The following is an 18629-nucleotide window of genomic DNA, read 5'->3' as shown; positions in this document are numbered from 1 at the left end:
GTTAAAGCAGGAACTGGCTATTTTCACTTCTTTTGTGGTTCTTCAGTTGTTTCAGGCCATCTGGATGTATACGTGCAGGCTTGGGATCAGAGGCCTGACAGCTCCCTAATTTGCTTCTAAATATTCTAAGGGAGAAGGAAGAGCTGTGAGAATTGTCTTTGAGAGGAATCATTCTCTCTGGAGTAAATGAGACAAATCTTCTGTGTTGTGGTCATGGATCTGATAGGCATTAGTCTTTGACCAGAGTTTATGAGGTTATTAAGGTGCATGCATGTTTATAAACTAGAGAAGAATTTAAAAATCGGAGAAAAAGAAATAATACCATAGCACAGTCTTCTCAGGCACCTTCGGTTTAAGTCCTTTATTACAAAGAAAACATAAAAAATCTTTCAGTCAGTAAGAGCACATAACTTTTAATGATCTAGTACATTTTTTAATACTTTGACTTACTAGGGTGATTCAAAGTTTCAGGAAAAAGAAAATTCCCAGTATCATTTTCTTAATCTTATTCAACCCAAACATAAGAATGCCAAAAAATACAGAGCTCACATTTTGCTGGCATACATTTCCAAATTTTTAATGCCTCCCCGACAGGTGAATTTTAAGGATAAAAAAAAGCAGACACTTTCAAAACATTCTTTGTGATGAAGTAGAAAAAGCCCTGGATAAGTGGCCAGCTACACTGGATTTTTGTCTCAATTCTTCCATTAACTTTATAGTCTTCAGCAAATCCCTTAACTTTGAGCTTCTATATGTAATGACATCATTATAAGTGCTGTGGTATTAAAATGTGATAAACATAGATGAAAGCATTTTGAAATGTTTGAAATACTACATAAATACACATAATAACTAAATTCCACAGGATAGGATCTGAGAGAGCTAAGCTGACCAGTATTATAAAAGGAAGCTTATTACAGAAAAGCCCAGCCTCATTCATTATAGGTTATGTCTCCATTTCTCTTTGGTGCAATGTATTTAATAGAATGAGTTATATAGAGAAAAAGAGTAAGAAATGAGCTGAGGAGACAGAGTCTGGGACAGCTCAAATGCATTACTCACTGCTATTTAAGGAGTAAGTGTAAGGTCAACCACTCGCGATAATCCCTACATGGTGGCATCTAACCGTCAAAGTGCACAGGCACCTGTGGGTTACCCTCACAGGCAATGACAACACGTCTAGTGCTCGCCATGGCCCGATATCTGCAGTTGGGTGCCCTGGAACTTCCTGTGTCCCTGCAATCTGTGACCTTCACTACACCCTCATGGCAGTTCATCTTGCCGTTCTTGCATTGGATATTGGTGGTGCTGCAGATACTACGAATGTTCCAGATATCTTCATGGATGAAGGTGTTGAAGCGCTTGCAGTGATACAAAGTCATCTTCCGTCTTTGCATCATCAAGTTGCAGTAGCGATCACTGCCACCTGTCTCCTCAGGGTGCACGTGTTGCCGCAGGAATCGCTGGTACATGCCATCCTGGCCATAGGAGGGCTGGACCAGCCCCAGCCCCAGCAGGGTCAGCAGCAAAAGCAGAAGCAATGAATGGGTCCTCTGCAGAGCCATCAGTATCTTAGAGGTGCCTAGAAAAGAAAGCAAGGGGCAGAAGAAATAAGGTAAGAACTGGGCACTGGAAAAAGGTGTTGAGAATAGCAAGCTGGCATCCTGACTCCATAGTCTCCTCTTTCCTCCTTCTTATATGCACCATCTCCCCACTCATCTCTGCTACTTTTCCCACCCTTGCTTCCTCAAGAGTGAGTAGTTTGCAAACATGATCTTTTCTGAAAGCAAGACCTTTCTCATTTACAGAGAGAAGTTGCTGTAGCCAGTACAATGACACAGGGCAGGGACTGACTGCGTGGCTGCCAGGCTTGTGTGGTCAGAGTATAAAAAGAGAGAAAAAGGTGAACCTACATGAAACTGCAGTTGTGTGTCTCTTGGGGGAATTCCGTAGGTGTATGATCTTTGGGGAGTGTTTGGTTCCCGGGAGGCTCCAATTCCCGACAGTTTGGATGGACTCAGGATAAGTCACAGAAAGTTTACAAACTACTTTTAATACCTTACATCTGGGAATCTAGGTGGAGGAAGAGGACAGAGGAATATTTAGGCTTTGCCTTTCCTCTCATATGACTATTGTTTTTCTTTGTCATTAATTTTATTATTTTTCTTTTCTTTTTGGTCATGTGGCTATTATTCTAATTTGATTTAAAATCTATTCTAATTCTAGAATAATATATGTTATACATTAATTTAAAATGTATTATTCTAATTCTAATGTAAAATCAGGTCCTTTTGGAAATCCTTTTACTTCTATTTAAAAAAAAAAAAAGCAAAACCAGAGTACCCAGATACAGTTCTTAGAAGACAGTTGATAATAGCTACTGTTTGAATGAACTAATAAGTGAAATGAGTAAGCTAATGAACAAATGCAATTAAATGGATAGAGTAAAGGTGTTTCCCAGGCTTATGAAATTGACTAATAAGAGAAGCTAAGAAATGTTTAAAAAATAAATTTAAACAGCACAATATCCTCAAAAGAAAACTTGGATTGTGTCTTCTTCTCCTTGCTGTTTCTATGAATAACCTAAAAAATCTAGGCCATGGAGATACATTGCTTTGTCTTGCATCTATTCTTGATGTTCATCCTGTCTTGTCAATAGTTGTTGGTAGCTGTCTGTCTTCTCTGGTTGCAGCATCATTGTGTTGTCACCTCTTGGCGGTGAAAAATAAGCATATATTTTATAGCATTAAAAAAAAGCCAGAGCAGCAACAAAAAAAGCATTGCCATGTAGTTTCAGAACATTCATTGCTTTCGTTGACAGATTAAAGAAAGGAATCCAGGCCTATCTTAGTCTACACCCTGTGGTCTTTCCACTATCCTCTACTGCCTCTCCCATCCCACGCCCCAAATATTCAGGATATCAAAGACATTTATGCTCAGAATTGCTACTTCCCAGCAGCAGAGTTTAATCAAGATTGGAGGTGGACTCACTCACCAACTGACTAGCCAGATGCTGCCATCTGGCCGTCACTCCTGGAATTGATGTGAATTGTGAATCGGCTTGATTCTTGCAGTGTAGCAGGGCTGATTCACTACAGCAAAGATAAATCATCCCTGATTCAATAGGAAGTGAGCAACGCAAATTAGCAAGGGCAATGTTTTGAGAGTCAGGCAGCCCAACTCTGTATGTGCCGTCCAAGGACTGACCCCAGTTGAGCTCCTAGTTTGATGTATATGGGTACTATTGTCTCTTGATTTCAAATTCTGCTTCGTAATGGTGGATCACACTGTGTGAATGACTGAAATGGCTTCCAAACGACCTGTACCTTACTTTGTTCTGCTGAAAGGCTACCTTTTCATTATTGATAATGAAAGCAGTATCAAACATGGATATTGTTCTTTTAAATGCCACCTCCTATATCCATAGCCATCTTTTGCCTTTGCACATAAAGATATCAAGCTGTATGTCATATCTGTGTGCCTGCAGCTGTAGATGTGAGATACAGTGTTAGGAAGAGAGGGAAGTAAAGAGATTGTGGGAGGAAGGGCAGATGTTTGATTTCCTTTTTGCCCCAAGAACAATGCATACAACTTCTGAAGGTATACTTAGTACTTGGATTATAGCTTCAGCAGATCAATATACTTTGGTTTGCTTTTCCGGTGGCACCTCGAGTTTCCATGGTTTTATCTACTTTCTCTCATCCTGATTCTTTGTGACCAAAAATATGGTTTAGCAAGATAACTAGCTACAGAGAAAACCTCACCTATGCATGCGAGAGCAGACCCAGGACGTCAGCTTTTCTACACTACTCAAGTAAACAAGACATAGAGAAATATTTGAGGACAGCAGGCCAGTGTGGATACCAATGGGTGCATCTCAAAGCTGTAGCTACAAGAGAAAATTGAATGATCTCCACATCATCCCAACACACACTTTTGGGTCAGGATTTTCCCCAAACGCTTTCTCCATTGCACCACCCTGACTCACAGTAAGAACTTCTTTTGACACTGTGGTCTAAAAGACTGAGGCTGTGACCATGAGAAAATTACTTAATCTCTCTCAGCAGATTTCCTCATAAGCAAAATGAGCATGTAATACCTACCTCTCAGGGATGTTATGAAAAGAAAATCAATCTAAGTGCCTATAACAAGGCCTAGCACATGGTAAATGCTCAGTAAATGTTGGCAATTGCTGCATTTTTTTTTTTTACCACTTCCATTTTTCTTGGTTTCCTCTGCTTCTGTCAATCTGGATAAAATAATGAATGACTACAGAGTTGCATATATTATTGACTCCTCTTTATTTCGTAGAGCTAACTGTATTCTCAAGATATTGGAAGTCTGTTTTTAAACTATAAAATATCTCAGCTACTAGATTCCTAGAAAAATTTTTCTTCTCCAAATTGCATGGAATTTTCTTCCTTGCATGTCACTATTCTTCAAAGCACTTAGCATTTTGGAGTGTTCCTTCTTTTTCCTTGCAAAGCCAACAATCACAGCTGACCAGGACTTCAATTCTTCAGTTGATTCACTCAGGATAAAATGACCTGCCTGTGACTTGACATTTTATTTTAAACAGCTTGTGGTTGTGATAGAACAAGAGGCCCAGACCAAAAAGGACTAGGAATGCTTGCTCAGCTGCCAGTACCATCGGCAGGTCAGGAAACACCCCCATCCCACTGCCATGTGATTTCCTATGAAACAGCCATTTCCCTGAACACCAGAGCAAACTATGGGATGATAATGCTCCAAGCAGATGTTTGGAGAAGATGTGAGTTTTCACAGCTTATGGTGTGATCAATATAATAACGGTCCATGCCTTTCATTTGCCCTATCAAGGCCCTGAGTGGCAGCAATGATCTTGAGTAACTTTGCCTCACCTCAAGGAAATAGCACTGGTTGGAGAACTTGAGAAAAGGGCCCAAATAGTTTACCAGAAACTGGGACTTTCTCATTTCCTGAGAGGTTTTTGAGATTTGGTAATATGGCAAATTTTCTAGTGACAGAGGTTTGGAATACTTTTTCCTATTTTCTTAAGGAATGACAGTGTTTTCAGTTTTGAAATAGACTAACCCAAGGAAGAGAGATTCTTGTGCTAAGCACATACCAGCTACCTACTTCTCAAACCCATTCCTAAATTTGAATACTTTCAGTGAGGCTGGGCTCTCCTAGGTGGTACCTGGACAATGTTCTATAACCTGAGTATTGGGGAGCCACGGCTTTTGGCCCATTTCAGGGCAATACCAGGAGCAGGAGAAGCCACCATAGGGAATACTGAGACCACAATAATTATGTGTTCACAAGGCAGTGAAACTGGTGATTTATAACTAATTTATTGGCAACCACTTTCTAAATAAAATATCCAAGTACCTGTTAACAGAAATTAGTTAACAGGAAGCTAACCACTGAGTCTGTAGATTGAACAGTGTATTTTACAAAGAGTGTGTTAACCTAAGTTATGTTAACTTAAAAACAAATCTTGAGAATTGAGGAAGAATAAGGGATAAACTGGGATAAACTGGGATCTTTCTTTCTTTTTTTTTTTTTGAGATGGAGTCTCGCTCTGTCGCCCAGGCTGGAGTGCAGTGGCGTGATCTCGGCTCACTGCAACCTCCGCCTCCCGGGTTCAAGCGATTCTCCTGCCTCAGCCTCCCGAGTAGCTGGGACTATAGGTGTGTGCCACCATGCCCAGCTAATTTTCACATTTTTAGTAGAGACAAGGTTTCACCATGTTGTCCAGGATGGTCTTGATCTCTTGACCTCGTGATCTGTCCGCCTCAGCTTCCCAAAGTGCTGGATTACAGGCGTGAGCCACAGCGCCTGGCCGGAATCTTCTATAACTTCCCCAAAACATCACACTTGCCAGACATTAGTTGATAAAGTAAAAGATTACAGAGGAAATAATGTAATTGGTTTTTGAATTTTATATAAAATAACCATGACAAGAGAATATCCTGGGGGCATTCCATTCAAACATCAAAATTATCTCTCGCTTAAGACAAAAGGTGGCTACCCTGAATGAATTTTGGTATTCATGCTGGATTACATATGTGTATATGTGTGTGTGTCTGTGTAAGAGTGAGAGAAACTATAATAATCTGTTGGTATGTTGGTACTTGGTCCTTGGAAACTTCTCTCCAAGGTCTCATATTTGTAGAAGTAATATTAGCTTATTATTTGACAGAAAAAATAATTTGCCTATCTTGGAAATTCTGCTTAGTAGCTACGAGCCCTGGAATTTTTCCATCTCTCTCTGTAGATCAACATACCACACTTTCCTTCACAGAGAGGTAAAGTCTACCTCCCTAATGACTTGTAAAAACTGACTGATAAGGAAAAAGTGGCCCGGCTCAGTGGCTCATGCCCGTAATCCCAGCACTTTGGGAGGCCAAGGTGGGCGGATCTCCCGAGGTCAGGAGTTCAAGACCAACCTGGCCAAAACGGTGAAACCCTGTCTCTACTAAAAACACAAAAATTAGCCAGGTGTGGTGGTGCATGCCTGTAATCTCAGCTATTTGGGAGGCTGAGGCAGGAGAATCACTTGAACCCAGGAGGCAGAGGTTGCGGTGAGCCGAGATTGTGCCATTGCACTTAAGCCTGGGCGACAGAGTGAGACTCCATCTCAAAAAAAAAAAAAAAAAAAAACGAAAAGAAAAGAAAAAGGCATTTCTATCCTATGCAGTCCTCTCAGGGAGCAGCCAAGTAGAGAAAATGGGGGAAAGATCAATATGCCCAGAATCAGTGAGAAGACTCTGATTCTTACTGATATCAAGACATTTTTATTTATTAAACATGTTGTCAAACAGAAAACAAAAGGTCCAGGTAGCTCTTTCTTTGGGCCCTTGGCAATGAATGTTGCCACCACTGTTCTGGGTGCAGAGGGGAAATGGAAGGCAAGGACAGCAGAGCCAGCACTTGACCAGTGGCCCGCTGGTTACGGACGACGGAAAATTGACTGATCCAAGTGGACAGGTAAGCCATTTTCACAAGCAACAACAACTTTTCTGAACCCCGCTGTGGCTCGGTACTGGCATGGAGGCCAGGGGGACCCTCCATGTAGCTTGCAAGTGGTGACCTGGAAAGAAGACTTGCTTATTCTTAGGTTTTCTCTGTGAGGGTTTCCATTCTTGTTTTCACAGATGGCCTTGATGCTGCGCTTGTTGCCATGAATAAATGTGTTGATGTCTTTGCAGGGTGAGGTCAGGCCCCGTCTCCTCATGATGCTTTCACAGTATCTGTGATCCCGGCCCTGTGGTTTGGCATCATAGTGCTGGGTCAGGAAGTGTGTGTACCTGGAGTTATCCTGAGCCAGGGTCGGTGGGGTCAGACCCAGACCCAGCACGAAGACCAACAACAAAACGCCCAGGCCCATCACCATCTCTTCCAACACAGGCTCCTGCCGAGGGCAAAAGGAGGTGTGGTAGACACAAGAACAGCATCACCAAATTAGGCTAAAAGGACAGGAGCTTTGCTCTCTGACACGGCATCATGAATCAGATCTTTTCCACCACCAAATTTTATATTCTATTTTCCCTTCCTCATTAACCTCACACTTCGTCAATCCCGTCCTGCGGAACGTCTATTTAATAGTTTCCTGAGCACAACCTCTAGCTCCAACCATTCTTCCCCATCCCTTAGAATCACTGAGTATTTCTCTATCAGTCGTAACATTACAAAATCCACTCTCACTCTTTAATTCATGTATTTATTAATTGGATAACGAACATTACATAGGTCTCTACTGGGTACCAGGGACTGTGCTAGGTCCTGAGGCACATTAAGACATACCAAATGACGGCCGGGCGCGGTGGCTCACGCCTGGAATCCCAGCACTTTGGGAGGCCAAGGCGGGCGGATCACGAGGTCAGGAGATCGAGACCATCCTGGCTAACACGGTGAAACCCCGTCTCTACCAAAAATACAAAAAATTAGCCAGGAGTGGTGGCGGGCGCCTGTAGTCCCAGCTACTCTGGAGGCTGAGGCAGGAGAATGGCGTGAACCCGGGAGGCGGAGCTTGCAGTGAGCCGAGATCGCGCCACTGCACTCCAGCCTTGGCGACAGAGCGAGACTCCGTCTCGGAAAAAAAAATAAATAAAAAATAAAAAAATGCCTCCCTAATAGGAAATGAGGCATCCATGGGGAAAAGATGGGGGCTTCAATGTACTGAGATGAGATAGTAATACAGGAGGTGAGAGCTAAGAAGAGAGTTTTAGGGGAGTGGTCTCTAACATTTTTGGCACCAGGGATCATTTTTGTGGAAGACAGTATTTCCATGGATGGGTGGGGGATGGTTTCAGGATGAAGTTGTTCTGGCTCAGATAGATCATCAAGCATTAGTTAGATTCTCATAAAGAGTGCACAATCTGGATCCCGCACATGCGCAGTTCACAATAGGCGTCCAGCTCCTTTGAGAATCTAATGCTGCCTGCTGATCTGGCAGGAGGCAGAGCTCAGGCGGACAGGCCACAGACCGGGATTTGGGGACCTCTGTTTTAGGGAACCCTGAGCCCAGGGAAGGAGTCAACCATAAAATTGTTTACGACAGGCTTCTAGCTAATTAGTCAGCTAATGTGAAGAAAGCAGTTGAAAGCAGTTGTATCCTGAGTTGAAGGGAAGCAGACCTACCTCCCCAAGAAGTAGGTGGTTCTTGTTCGTTTATGAGTAACTCACTGAATTTATGACTGGCTATGATTTCTTGGTAGTCATCACACATACTGAGAAATTCTCACAAAGGGAGAAAAATCTCATCTTCAAATTGTATTACATTCTTAAGTGTAATACAATTCTTATGACCCCAAATGTAAAAATAAATGGTACATTTTCAAAGACATTAAGTTAATTATTAATTTTTTATTTTGTGCTTCTCTTGTGTGTAAGTCAATGAACATCTTCGTATCAAATAGTTCTGTAGCCCTTGCAGGAAGCACCAATGTTGTACAAGTTGTGGGGATATTGCTGTTTACAGAAGGGAGTCTGAGCTTAAAAAAAGGCCATGGGTCCTGACACTAGGCCTGTGGTGTGGCTAGCCTGTTCTGAGAGCAAGACTGTGGATCTAGAAAGACACAGGACCCCAATGTTCTATGGTTACATGGGAAGACATGTGACTGGGTGAGCAAAGTGGGCTCTCTTTCTAACTTGCATTTGGTGTTGATTCCATTACAAATTATTATCTATGAACTTAATGCAAACATTTCCAGCTGCTATTTACTCCATTATTGTGGAATGAAAAAATTCCTTAGCATATTATTTGGTATTCTTCAGCAGTGCATCAAATTTGTCTGCACCAACATTTGTCTATACTTGAGAGAGTTGCTATCTCTAAAAGTCTGAAATTCCATGCTGAAAGTGTGTTCTTGGGAGTTTATCAAGAAAGAGGTACATGATTGCAGAATGGAGAGCCAGCCCTAAAGGAGTAACAAGTATTCACTCATGCAGCTGCTCCAGTATAGCTGCTGGGCTGCCAAGCCACCCACTTGCCACGTTCTTCATATTTACATCATGCTTTTCAGTCTCCTGGGTGTGTTTCCTGTTTCTAGTTTTTTGGAAGATCTTATTAAAGTTTTATTGATTTGTAATCAATTAAGTCTCTTGCTCTGTAATGAACAAATACTGACTTCTAATGTCAAAGGTCTGCCTTACATAGTCAACATCCTTCTGCCGGGTGCCAGAATCCCGGAATTCAAAAATCAGGAAACGGAACCAGAGCTGCTAGTACCTAAAAGAGTCGTTAGGTGGCAGTGGTGGATAGGAATGTTACTAATGTCTTCTCTAGGAAATACCGTACTTGGAGGAGGTGCCAATGCGTATAACTTGTGGGGATATTGCTGTTCACAGAAGGGAGTATGAGCTGGTGAGCCTGTTTAGAATCTCTGTCCAAACTCGCTCTGCATTAGATATTAAGACCAAGGACACCTCACTAGATAAAACTGCCAAAGTAAAAGCCACAAAGTTCAGAATCTACCCATAAGGATATCACAAAATAAAGACCCACCTGTTGTCAGGTTTCACGGGTGCCATTTCCAAACATGCCATTACCCACGTGATCGTGGATGAACAATGAACTATTTACTTGTTAGTGTTTCTTACTGGTGTATATTCCACAGAACTCATATTATTCACCTTGAATCAACATGCTTGCCTTATTATAACCCTTAATATTTTTTAAGTAATTGACTTCATTTTTCTCTCCAGGCCTGGGTTTGTTCATCAAGAAAATAAAAGAGTTGCTAGCTCTAAAAATCTGAAGTTTCATGGTTCTCATTAAACATAATAGAGGCTTTGCTAGTTTCAATAGCAAAGGTCCAGTGACCCTCAGTTACAGAGACAAATTTTGTATAAGTTTAGTTGGGGGCCTGTAATCTTGATTCCCTAAGACATCCAGGAACCAAATCTCAGCAAGCGTACACCAAAACCACCAATATCTAACATCTGCTCCCTCACTCAAAACTTTCTCAATATATTCAACTCTAAATTCCTCAAAAAGCAAGGTAAAATGGAATTGGGAGAAAACCAGTAAGAGACAGATTATTTGTGGTGTAAAAGTGAATCTGCCTAAGCCAAGGGTGCAAAGCCTCACATCTGGTGGCAAAAGTCCTATAGATATATCCTTCTGTACCCAAACACGTAACTGTCTGTCAGCTTTTTGTCAGTGGAATTAGTCCCAGCTGTTCTCTGTCCTTTTTTTCTTTTCTTTTCTTTTTTTTTTTTTTTTTTTTTTGAGACAGAGTCTTGTTCTATCGCCCAGGCTAGATTGCAGTGGTGCTATCTTGGCTCACTGCAACCTCCACCTCCCAGGTTCAGGCAATTCTCCTGCCTCAGCCTCCCAAAGTAGCTGGGATTACAGGCGCCCACCACCACGCTTGGCTAATTTTGTGTATTTGGTAGAGACGGGGTTTCGCCATGTCAGCCAGGCTGGTCTCAAACTCCTGACCTCAGGTGATCCGCCTACCTCGGCTTCCCAAAGTGTGGGGATTACAGGTGTGAGCCACCACACCTGGCCCCAACTGTTCTTTAGAGTAACTTTATCTTCTGTATCAAATGAATCTGTTAGTATTCACAAGAATTAATATTCTCTCCCTCTCCCCACAGGCAATGTTCAGTATTCAAAAGATTCATCAAATTTTACACACCAGGGAGTTAACTTGACAGTTTATGATGAGTAACTATAGTTATCATTTTCATCAATGTGGCTTCACACTTTTATATATCCTAGGGCAAAATCCCCCAAAGTAAGAGCCTAACACCCAAGGCATATTCATCCCTTTATTGCTTTTCCTTCCTTCTTCCCTTCAACCTGCCAGTGAGCCTTCTTTTGATCTTGGGATGTGTTCCACTTTGTTTTGAAAGAGCATCCAAAACTTTTCTAAGAAGAGAAATTAGCAGGGAAGGTTAGAAGGAAACAATGCTAAAAACATACTTTCTGTTTCTTTCCTTGTTAAGCCACGTGTAATGCCTGTAACAGGGGTGGACGACGGGGGAGGACTCCCGATGGCCTTCAGCAAATGGCTCCCCCAGGCCTTTGGGGATTTTATCACAATTTAGAAATCCCTCCTAAACTTCCACTTGCTCCCAGTCTCACTAATTTCTCTTTATCCACATATAGGCCATCCCAAAAGAAACCTGTTTTCATTTTAAACTTTAGAATCTGATCCATTTTCTTTTTAATTCATGAGCTTGAGCCTGGAGGCTTTAAAGGGAGGAAAATGGTTTCATTAAAATGGATGGATGGCTAGAAATAATATATAAAACAAATTGAACAATAGATTACCCAGGAGGAAGAATCTTACAAAAATCTGGCAGTTTCCCTTCAATGGGAGATGGGTTCCAGCTGTTTGTTCCTGGAGATGGGTTCCAGTTGTGTGAACCTGGAGGCCTCTCCAGGTTCTGATTATATAGTGTTCCTAATATATAGTGTTCCAGTCCTGGCAGGGACATGAAAACCAAGGACACTGCTCTTGAACAAACAAGGAGGGTCATTCACCTTTTCGCTGGGCATGATTGGGTTAGATATTAACCCACCTGAATGGATTAGAGATTTGTTCTGGAAGACAAAGTTTGAGAAACATGGCCTTCTGTCCAAAAGTTGCCTTTTTCTGTTGTCTGTGGTGCTTACCCTTGTCCATGGCAGGACTGAGGTTTCCCTATTCACACATAATAGTCTGGATCCATAAGATAGCATCTCTGATCTCCCTGGGCCAACTCCAAGAACTGCCTTGGAAGATGTCACAGAGTAAGATATGGTCTTCCAGTAGGATGCTTTTCCACTGTACTATTTATCATTTATCATATCACATTCTATTTATCGTATCACATCATTTGGTTTCATGAACGGATGCTAAGCACGTTATTCCATCGATTTCATACAGCCAGGAAAGCACTTCCAGAGAAGGTTGTGTGACAGCTATTAGTACACTGCCCCTCCCCCTACACTCAACTTCCCAGCTTCTAACCGCCGGAAGCAGGCTTGCCATGTTTCCTGGGTTTCTCCTTCTTCCATCTTTACCTGTCCACAAGAGACTAACCCTGAACATTCAATCTTCTGATCCTTGTAACGTAGTTGCAAAATTGCTTATCTCTGTCATCAAAGCAGGGCTGTAGATCCATTGCTTGCATAAAAACAGTGGGCCAAAGGTCACCAGGATCACTTTATAGATCTCATAGTTTCCAATATCAGACAGCAGCAGGGTACCAACTGTTTCACAGACCCCCAGCATTTGCCCACAGTGGTGTTGGATCTAGGACAGTGTTATCTTTTTAAAAATCCTCCATCCTTTGTTGTCACCCACCTACCTGCCAAGTATTCAGTCTGGCTGCACTTGAGAAGGTGTCAAGAAAAGACAGGCTGCCTGCTAGCAAAACAAATGCACTTGAAATCACAATAATTATAATATTCAGTGCAATCTTTCATTTTGTGAAGCTCTCACATACATGACTACATTCAACCAACACCAGGACCGTGTGAGGTAGGCATTATGTAAATATGCTCTGCTCATGAGGAAACTCCAAGAACAAACAGCAGATGAATGGTGGAGTCAGACTTTGAACCCTTCATAAGCAAGGAGAAAACTGACCTGTCTTTCCAGGCTTAGCTCAAGCAACACCACCTCTGAGTCCCGAAAAGCGGTACCCTGCCACAGCATACAACCCATATGCGCCTGCACACACACAGCCCCATGGCCTGAAGCACCAATTCAAGCACCGACTCACACAAACAGAGCAGCCTCTGATTTTAGAGTTCTGCAGTAGTGCTGGGGTGGGGCAACCAGCAGCCTCTGAATATAGTTAGGTCCCTTCTCTGCCTCTGGGCCTTCACTGGACAACCTTTGGAGGATACACAATCTGCCCACAATGCAAAAAGACAGTTTTTTGTTTTTCTTTTAAACTTGGCACAAGGAAGTTTTGTTGAAACAAAAAGTAGGGTTTGGGGGAAAAATTACTATTTCATTAGAATGCATCTAAGCACTTAGTCATTTGTGTTTAAAATACAACAAGGAATTATATTCTATGATTAAGGAACATCACATCTTTGTCAGTAATTTTAATACAAATGAAGGAATTGCCAATTGCAAAAAACCTCATATATTTTTTAAATGTTCAGACAGCTTTAACTTGAAAGTCATTCCCCTTTCCTGGAGATTTTTTTCTCTCTCTCCCTCAAGCCAGTAATGTCCCTGCACACAGACACGGGATGCACGGGTCCTGTTTCCAAGGACCCTAGTGTTAGAGCACTTTCCTCCTTCATACAGAGTATATATGTATCATTCTGCCTCTAGGACTAATTATAAAATTAGATGATGGGAAGAATGGACTAAATAATTTCTATATTTCTTTATTATTCTAACACTTTAGGTCTATAAGCATGAACTTATTCAATAACGGAAGTAACAGGTAAAGAAGGAAAAGCACACGTGGCAAGAAGAACCACGTCTCCAGGAAGAGGCAACACTACTGATTGAAGGACAGTGGAGACAAAGTCCTGCTGACATGCCTGTATTTCCAAACAAAGACAAAAATTAAACATTTGCTTTTCAACCAAGTCTGGGCTTTGTGCCCACTCACTCTTTGTTCCCGTTCCCTCTTTCCCAAGTATTTCATGGCATTCTTCCGGGAATAACTGTTTACAGAAAATTACAGAGAATCTGCTTAAATACAGATTCAATAAAAACTCCTAAAGAAAGGTTTCACTGACCTTCATTGGACCACTTTTTTATCCAGCTACTTTAATTTGAGTCACAGTGACCAATGCTTCCAACAATAACTTGACAAACCTCTTACTCTTGCCTGCTTATAACCTGATTATCTGTTTTCAACAATAGCTAAAACCATTCCTCTTTTCCTGGAATGATTTTTTCCATCCTCTCTGCCAAACGATAGTTCATCTCCACTTTACTAGAGTGCCTCATGTCCTGTTACTAACATCGTGCCACTCCATGGAGTCATAGAACAAGAGTGGGAGGGGCCTCTGAGACTCTGTCCACCCCTCATATTAAAGAAGAGGCAACTGAGGAACAGAGAAAGAGACATGTATTGCCCATGGAACTCATGGCATTTGCGGGCCTAGAAGCTTTCCAATGCACCACACAATTTTTTTTTTTTTTTTTTTTTGAGACGGAGTCTTGCTCTGTCACCCAGGCTAGAGTGCAGTGACGCAATCTCTGTTTACTGTAACCTCCGCCTCCCAGGTTCAAGCGATTCTCCTGTCTCAGCCTCCCAAGTAGCTGGGATTACAGGCGCTCACCACCGTGCCCGGCTAATTTTTGTATTTTTAGTAGAGATGAGGTTTCACCATCTTGGCCAGGGTGGTCTCGAACTCCCGATCTCGTGATGCACCCACCTCCGCCTCCCAAAGTGCTGGGATTACAGGCATGAGCCACCGTGCCGGGCCCACACAACTTTTATATTCCATACTAGTACTTTCTAGACAATCAGAGCTAACTTTAAAGGGGCCACTGAAAGTTGCTGTTCGAAGGAAACCTACATTGACTATTACCATAAATTCAAAAATTATTTTACTCTGCTTGTCATCAGTAAAAGAATTGCTTGAATTGAAGCATATGTAATAAACCTATCCTCTTGCAAAACTTGTTAGTGGCTCTGTGGTTAAGTAAGTCTTGAATACCTGAGGCTGCTTCTGGGAAGGTGGTCCTTGCTGCAGATAATGATGTCCCTTGGGTTTCTATTGATTACATTATGACTTGATTATAAGATTCTTACTGTCACGAGGGAGGGTCTTGGCTCATTTGAGATTTCCCTAGCCCCCTGAGTGGTGCTGAAATTGTTTTAATAAAGATGTTGCGCTTTACTCATGTGCTGCTATTAGCATTTGACGTGCTGTCTCAGAGCGAGAAAACGGAGGATCCCAACCTTCCAGTAGGAAGGCTTAGAGAAGAGGCTGTTGGCAAGTGTCTCTAAGAATTGCACAACACTGGCTGAGGGTGGGTTAAGGGTGAGGAGGCAGAGGAAACAGAAAACACCGATCCCCAAATGTTAGTTACGCTTGCAAAAAACTAAGGCCTGCTTCAAAAATCTGGTGATTAGCCTGAATAACTAGCAAAGCTTTCTTAGTTGTGGGCAAGTGCAGGCCTCCTAGGGCTTCCCTTAGGTTCAGCGATTCTGTGGTCCCCCTCCAAGCCTACTAATCAATAGAAGCTGGCATCTCTGCCCAGCTGCGCAAAGTGAAACCCTGAGTGGGAATGTAAAGTCGTTAACTCATACAAATACTGGGCTTTCACGTCCCTCCCCATTCCTCCCTCTCCAGCCCCGTCCCGCAAACTCCTCCCCAAGGAGTCCCAAGCTGCCTCTACTAGGAAAGGACTCCCCAGCCTAAACGCCCCTTATGAAGCTACCAGAGAGGAGGAGGAGGAGCAGGAGTGTGAACCTACCTCGGCCTCAGAACAAGTCCGCAGAAACGGGCAGGACAATGGAAAGAAGTTTTGTTTCTCACCCGCTTCTTCCTCCCTAGTACGATGATGGGGAGCCGGTAGAAAACGCAAAGATGTTCTTTTGAATCCTGCTTTGCATCTAGGTGGGGTTGGCGTCCTTGTGTGAGTGTGTGTACACGGACGGAGATGGGGGCGTAGTGAGGTGTGGCGGGTCGGCGTGCGAGCCTCTGCGTAGTTGGGACCGCGCCCCGCTTCTCCGAGGAGGCCCCTCCCGCCTGGATCCGCCCTTGGAGCTGGCGCCGCAGCAGCACCCGCCCCAGGGGCCGCAGGGGCAGCCCAGGCAAAGAACGAGCCTGGGATCCGCGCTCCTTCCTCAGCTGGAACCCAACGGGCAGCAGCCGCGAGAGCACTGCCTCCACGGAGGGCAGATGGCGGGAAACTGGCTTCTGCTCCCAATTGCCAGGCGGCCCTTCAGAGACTACCCCTGGCTGAGCGTCCAGGAACCCATGAAGCTTGGTCTTTACACTGGTCGACAGCACCATCTGCCACGTACTTATTCGGTGCTGCTTTCTTTGGCAGGACAGCCCATCGCGAGACAGTTTGTGTTTCGAATTTAACGGAGACTTTTTTTCAGCAGTTGCCAAAAGGGGGTGGAAAAACTATAATCCTGAGGGCTCGTCCGGGATTTGAACCCGGGACCTCTCGCACCCAAAGCGAGAATCATACCCCTAGACCAACGAGCCACTGTATTTGAACGTTCCTTCCTATCACTCTGAATTTCTCTTTTCCGCCTGCTGTTCTGAAGGTTTTTTGTTTTGTTTCTTTTCCTCTGTTGTGACATTTCCCTTTGACCTTATTTAGTTATTCCTTCCATCTTTACCAAGTTTCAAGTGTGGCTTATTCTCTGGCTTATTCTCCTCGATCCAGATGCAGGATGGGGTGAAGGAAGGCAGTTTTTTAGACTTTAGGTCACATGCTTGTGTCTCACTGAGCCCGGGGAGCGATTTAAGCCCGCTAGGGCCTGGAGGGAACCTGGAGGGGGCTGAAATAGAGATCGAGGGCCAGAGCTGAGCTCTGTTGCAAGGCTGTAGGGCACTGAGCCCCAGGACAGACGCGCGATACGTATATATCTGCCGGCCTTTGGACTTAACGTAGAAGCCAAAATATAACACACTTCGGTAAGACAACAGTGCCTTCCCCCAACGGTTGGACGATTCGGGTCTACTATCTTTCAGAAAGGTAACCAACTTTTCAAGACGCGATTAACGCAGCCCACCTCGCGGCTAAGCTGTTTCCTTCGGACAAGGGTGAGAGACAGAAACAGATTTGATCACGTCAAGATACAGAGATTTTTTGCACAAACGAAGAGCAACCGTAAACCCCAAAACATCAGCTTTTCCTTCGAGCCGGAATCGAACCAGCGACCTAAGGATGACGACACATTAAGTACTACAGTCCTCCGCTCTACCAGCTGAGCTATCGAAGGAAGCACGGAAACAAAGCTCCTAAAAATCCCTACTCAAGACATCCTTAACCAGAGACGGGAAAGAAAGAAATCTCTTTATATCCGGAAAGTGATTACTGCAGAGTCACAGAGCCAGCTTGTAAGACAGTCCTGCGTCCGAGGTTCTGAGGACAACCTTTCTAAATCTGGATTCCCCTGCCTCACTGAGGGGCTCCCAAGCAGAGCAGGCGCCCCTGAAACTCGGGCATACCGAGGCTGCACATCCTCTGGGCGCCCGAGGGCTGTTGGCCTCACTGGGCGCGGACCCAGGGGCCTCGCGAGCATGGATGCGTGTGTTTGTGTGTAGGGCGGGGACCGGCACCTGGGCGTCGGAGAACTGGGGGCTGAGGCGGTGGGACGCACACAATTCTGACTGCGCAACTGTGAACGCCGGAGAGGGCGGGCCTCCAGGCTTAGACCCGGGCTCCCTGGTGTCCTCACTTCCTGCGCTTCCCTCCCAATCTCGGCTCTTCCGCTTACACGTCCACAGACACGGGAGGGAGAGGGTGTAGAATGGAGCAGTGGTCCCCAACATTTTTGGCACCAGGGACCGGTTTCGTGGAAGACAGTTTTTCCACGGACCGCGGGGGCGGAGGGAAGACTTGGGGGATGGTTTCGGGATGAAACTGTTCCACCTCAGATCATCAGGCATCCCTCAGATTCTCATAAGGAGTGCAGTTTAGATCCCTGGCATGCGCAGTTCCCAATAGGGTTCGCGCTCCTGTGAGATTCTAATGCCACCACTGATCTCACAGGAGGCGGAGCTCAGGCGGTACTGGTAGCTAGCCCGGAGTTCACCTCCTGCTGTACAGCCGGGTTCCTAACAGGCCATGGACAGGTGCGCGGCCCAAGGGTTGGGAACCCCTGAAATAGAGGACATCTGGGCAAACCCAATGTTTCTGTGTGAATTCGCTTTTGGAGATAATATTTTTAGCTCACTCAAAAGGAAGGCCACATTTCTCTGCGTTAAAATCAAATTTAGTGACCCAAGTCTCGCCCCTAAAGTCGGGCCCTTAATTTCCCAAAACCCCACTGGCACATGAAACCTTGCCTCACAACGTGCATCTCTCTTCTGGACGCCTGGCCGGAGCGGCCATTGCTGGCTCTTCCCGTTTCAGAAGTGGAACCTTGATCTCTACTCCAAATATGCCCAGACCCGGGGCTTGAGAATAGCTTAAAGGGCTATTGTCTCGCCTAGCTGTCCCCATTTCCCGCCCGGCAGTCAGCAGGGCTCTCGCCGCCAG

At 44.1% G+C, this 18629-nt stretch overlaps 2 protein-coding genes and 2 non-coding genes across 6 annotated transcripts; all 4 read right to left on the bottom strand.

The window, feature by feature from the left end:
- Window positions 1–346: 346 nt before the first annotated feature.
- RNASE4 (ribonuclease A family member 4) lies at window positions 347–17852 on the bottom strand. Of its 3 annotated transcripts, none has more exons than XM_063596455.1 (2): window positions 15944–17852; window positions 347–1582 (listed from the first exon to the last, which is right to left on the bottom strand). In XM_063596455.1, the coding sequence occupies exons 1-2, from the start codon at window positions 16421–16423 to the stop codon at window positions 1565–1567; spliced, it is 498 nt and encodes a 165-aa protein (XP_063452525.1). In that variant the 5' UTR covers window positions 16424–17852; the 3' UTR covers window positions 347–1564. The 3 variants fall into 3 exon arrangements, with proteins under 3 accessions (XP_063452525.1, XP_054953408.1, XP_054953407.1); XM_055097433.3 differs by having other exon boundaries at window positions 15944–16435; XM_055097432.1 differs by having other exon boundaries at window positions 15882–16021.
- ANG (angiogenin) lies at window positions 5910–16012 on the bottom strand. Its single transcript, XM_008964129.4, has 2 exons — window positions 15882–16012; window positions 5910–7396 (listed from the first exon to the last, which is right to left on the bottom strand). Exon 2 carries the CDS (start codon window positions 7376–7378, stop codon window positions 6935–6937), a length of 444 nt encoding a protein of 147 aa, XP_008962377.1. The 5' UTR covers window positions 7379–7396; window positions 15882–16012; the 3' UTR covers window positions 5910–6934.
- Window positions 16553–16624, bottom strand: TRNAP-UGG (transfer RNA proline (anticodon UGG)). The gene has a single exon. It is a non-coding gene; the product is annotated as a tRNA-Pro (tRNA).
- TRNAY-GUA (transfer RNA tyrosine (anticodon GUA)) lies at window positions 17279–17367 on the bottom strand. Its single transcript is given in 2 exon segments — window positions 17279–17314; window positions 17331–17367. It is a non-coding gene; the product is annotated as a tRNA-Tyr (tRNA).
- Window positions 17853–18629: the final 777 nt, after the last annotated feature.

Source organism: Pan paniscus, chromosome 15 (assembly GCF_029289425.2).
Source record: "Pan paniscus chromosome 15, NHGRI_mPanPan1-v2.0_pri, whole genome shotgun sequence".
NCBI classification, from domain to species: Eukaryota; Metazoa; Chordata; class Mammalia; order Primates; family Hominidae; genus Pan; species Pan paniscus.
The sequence above is the reverse complement of the archived record's forward strand: the minus strand, read 5'-3'. Positions and strand labels throughout refer to the sequence as shown.

What these genes read in the sequence shown, in the direction of transcription:
- ANG (XM_008964129.4), bottom strand. Translation starts at nt 7,378, where the DNA reads ATGGTGATGGGCCTGGGCGTTTTGTTGTTGGTCTTCGTGCTGGGTCTG.
- RNASE4 (XM_063596455.1), bottom strand. Translation starts at nt 16,423, where the DNA reads ATGGTGCTGTCGACCAGTGTAAAGACCAAGCTTCATGGGTTCCTGGAC.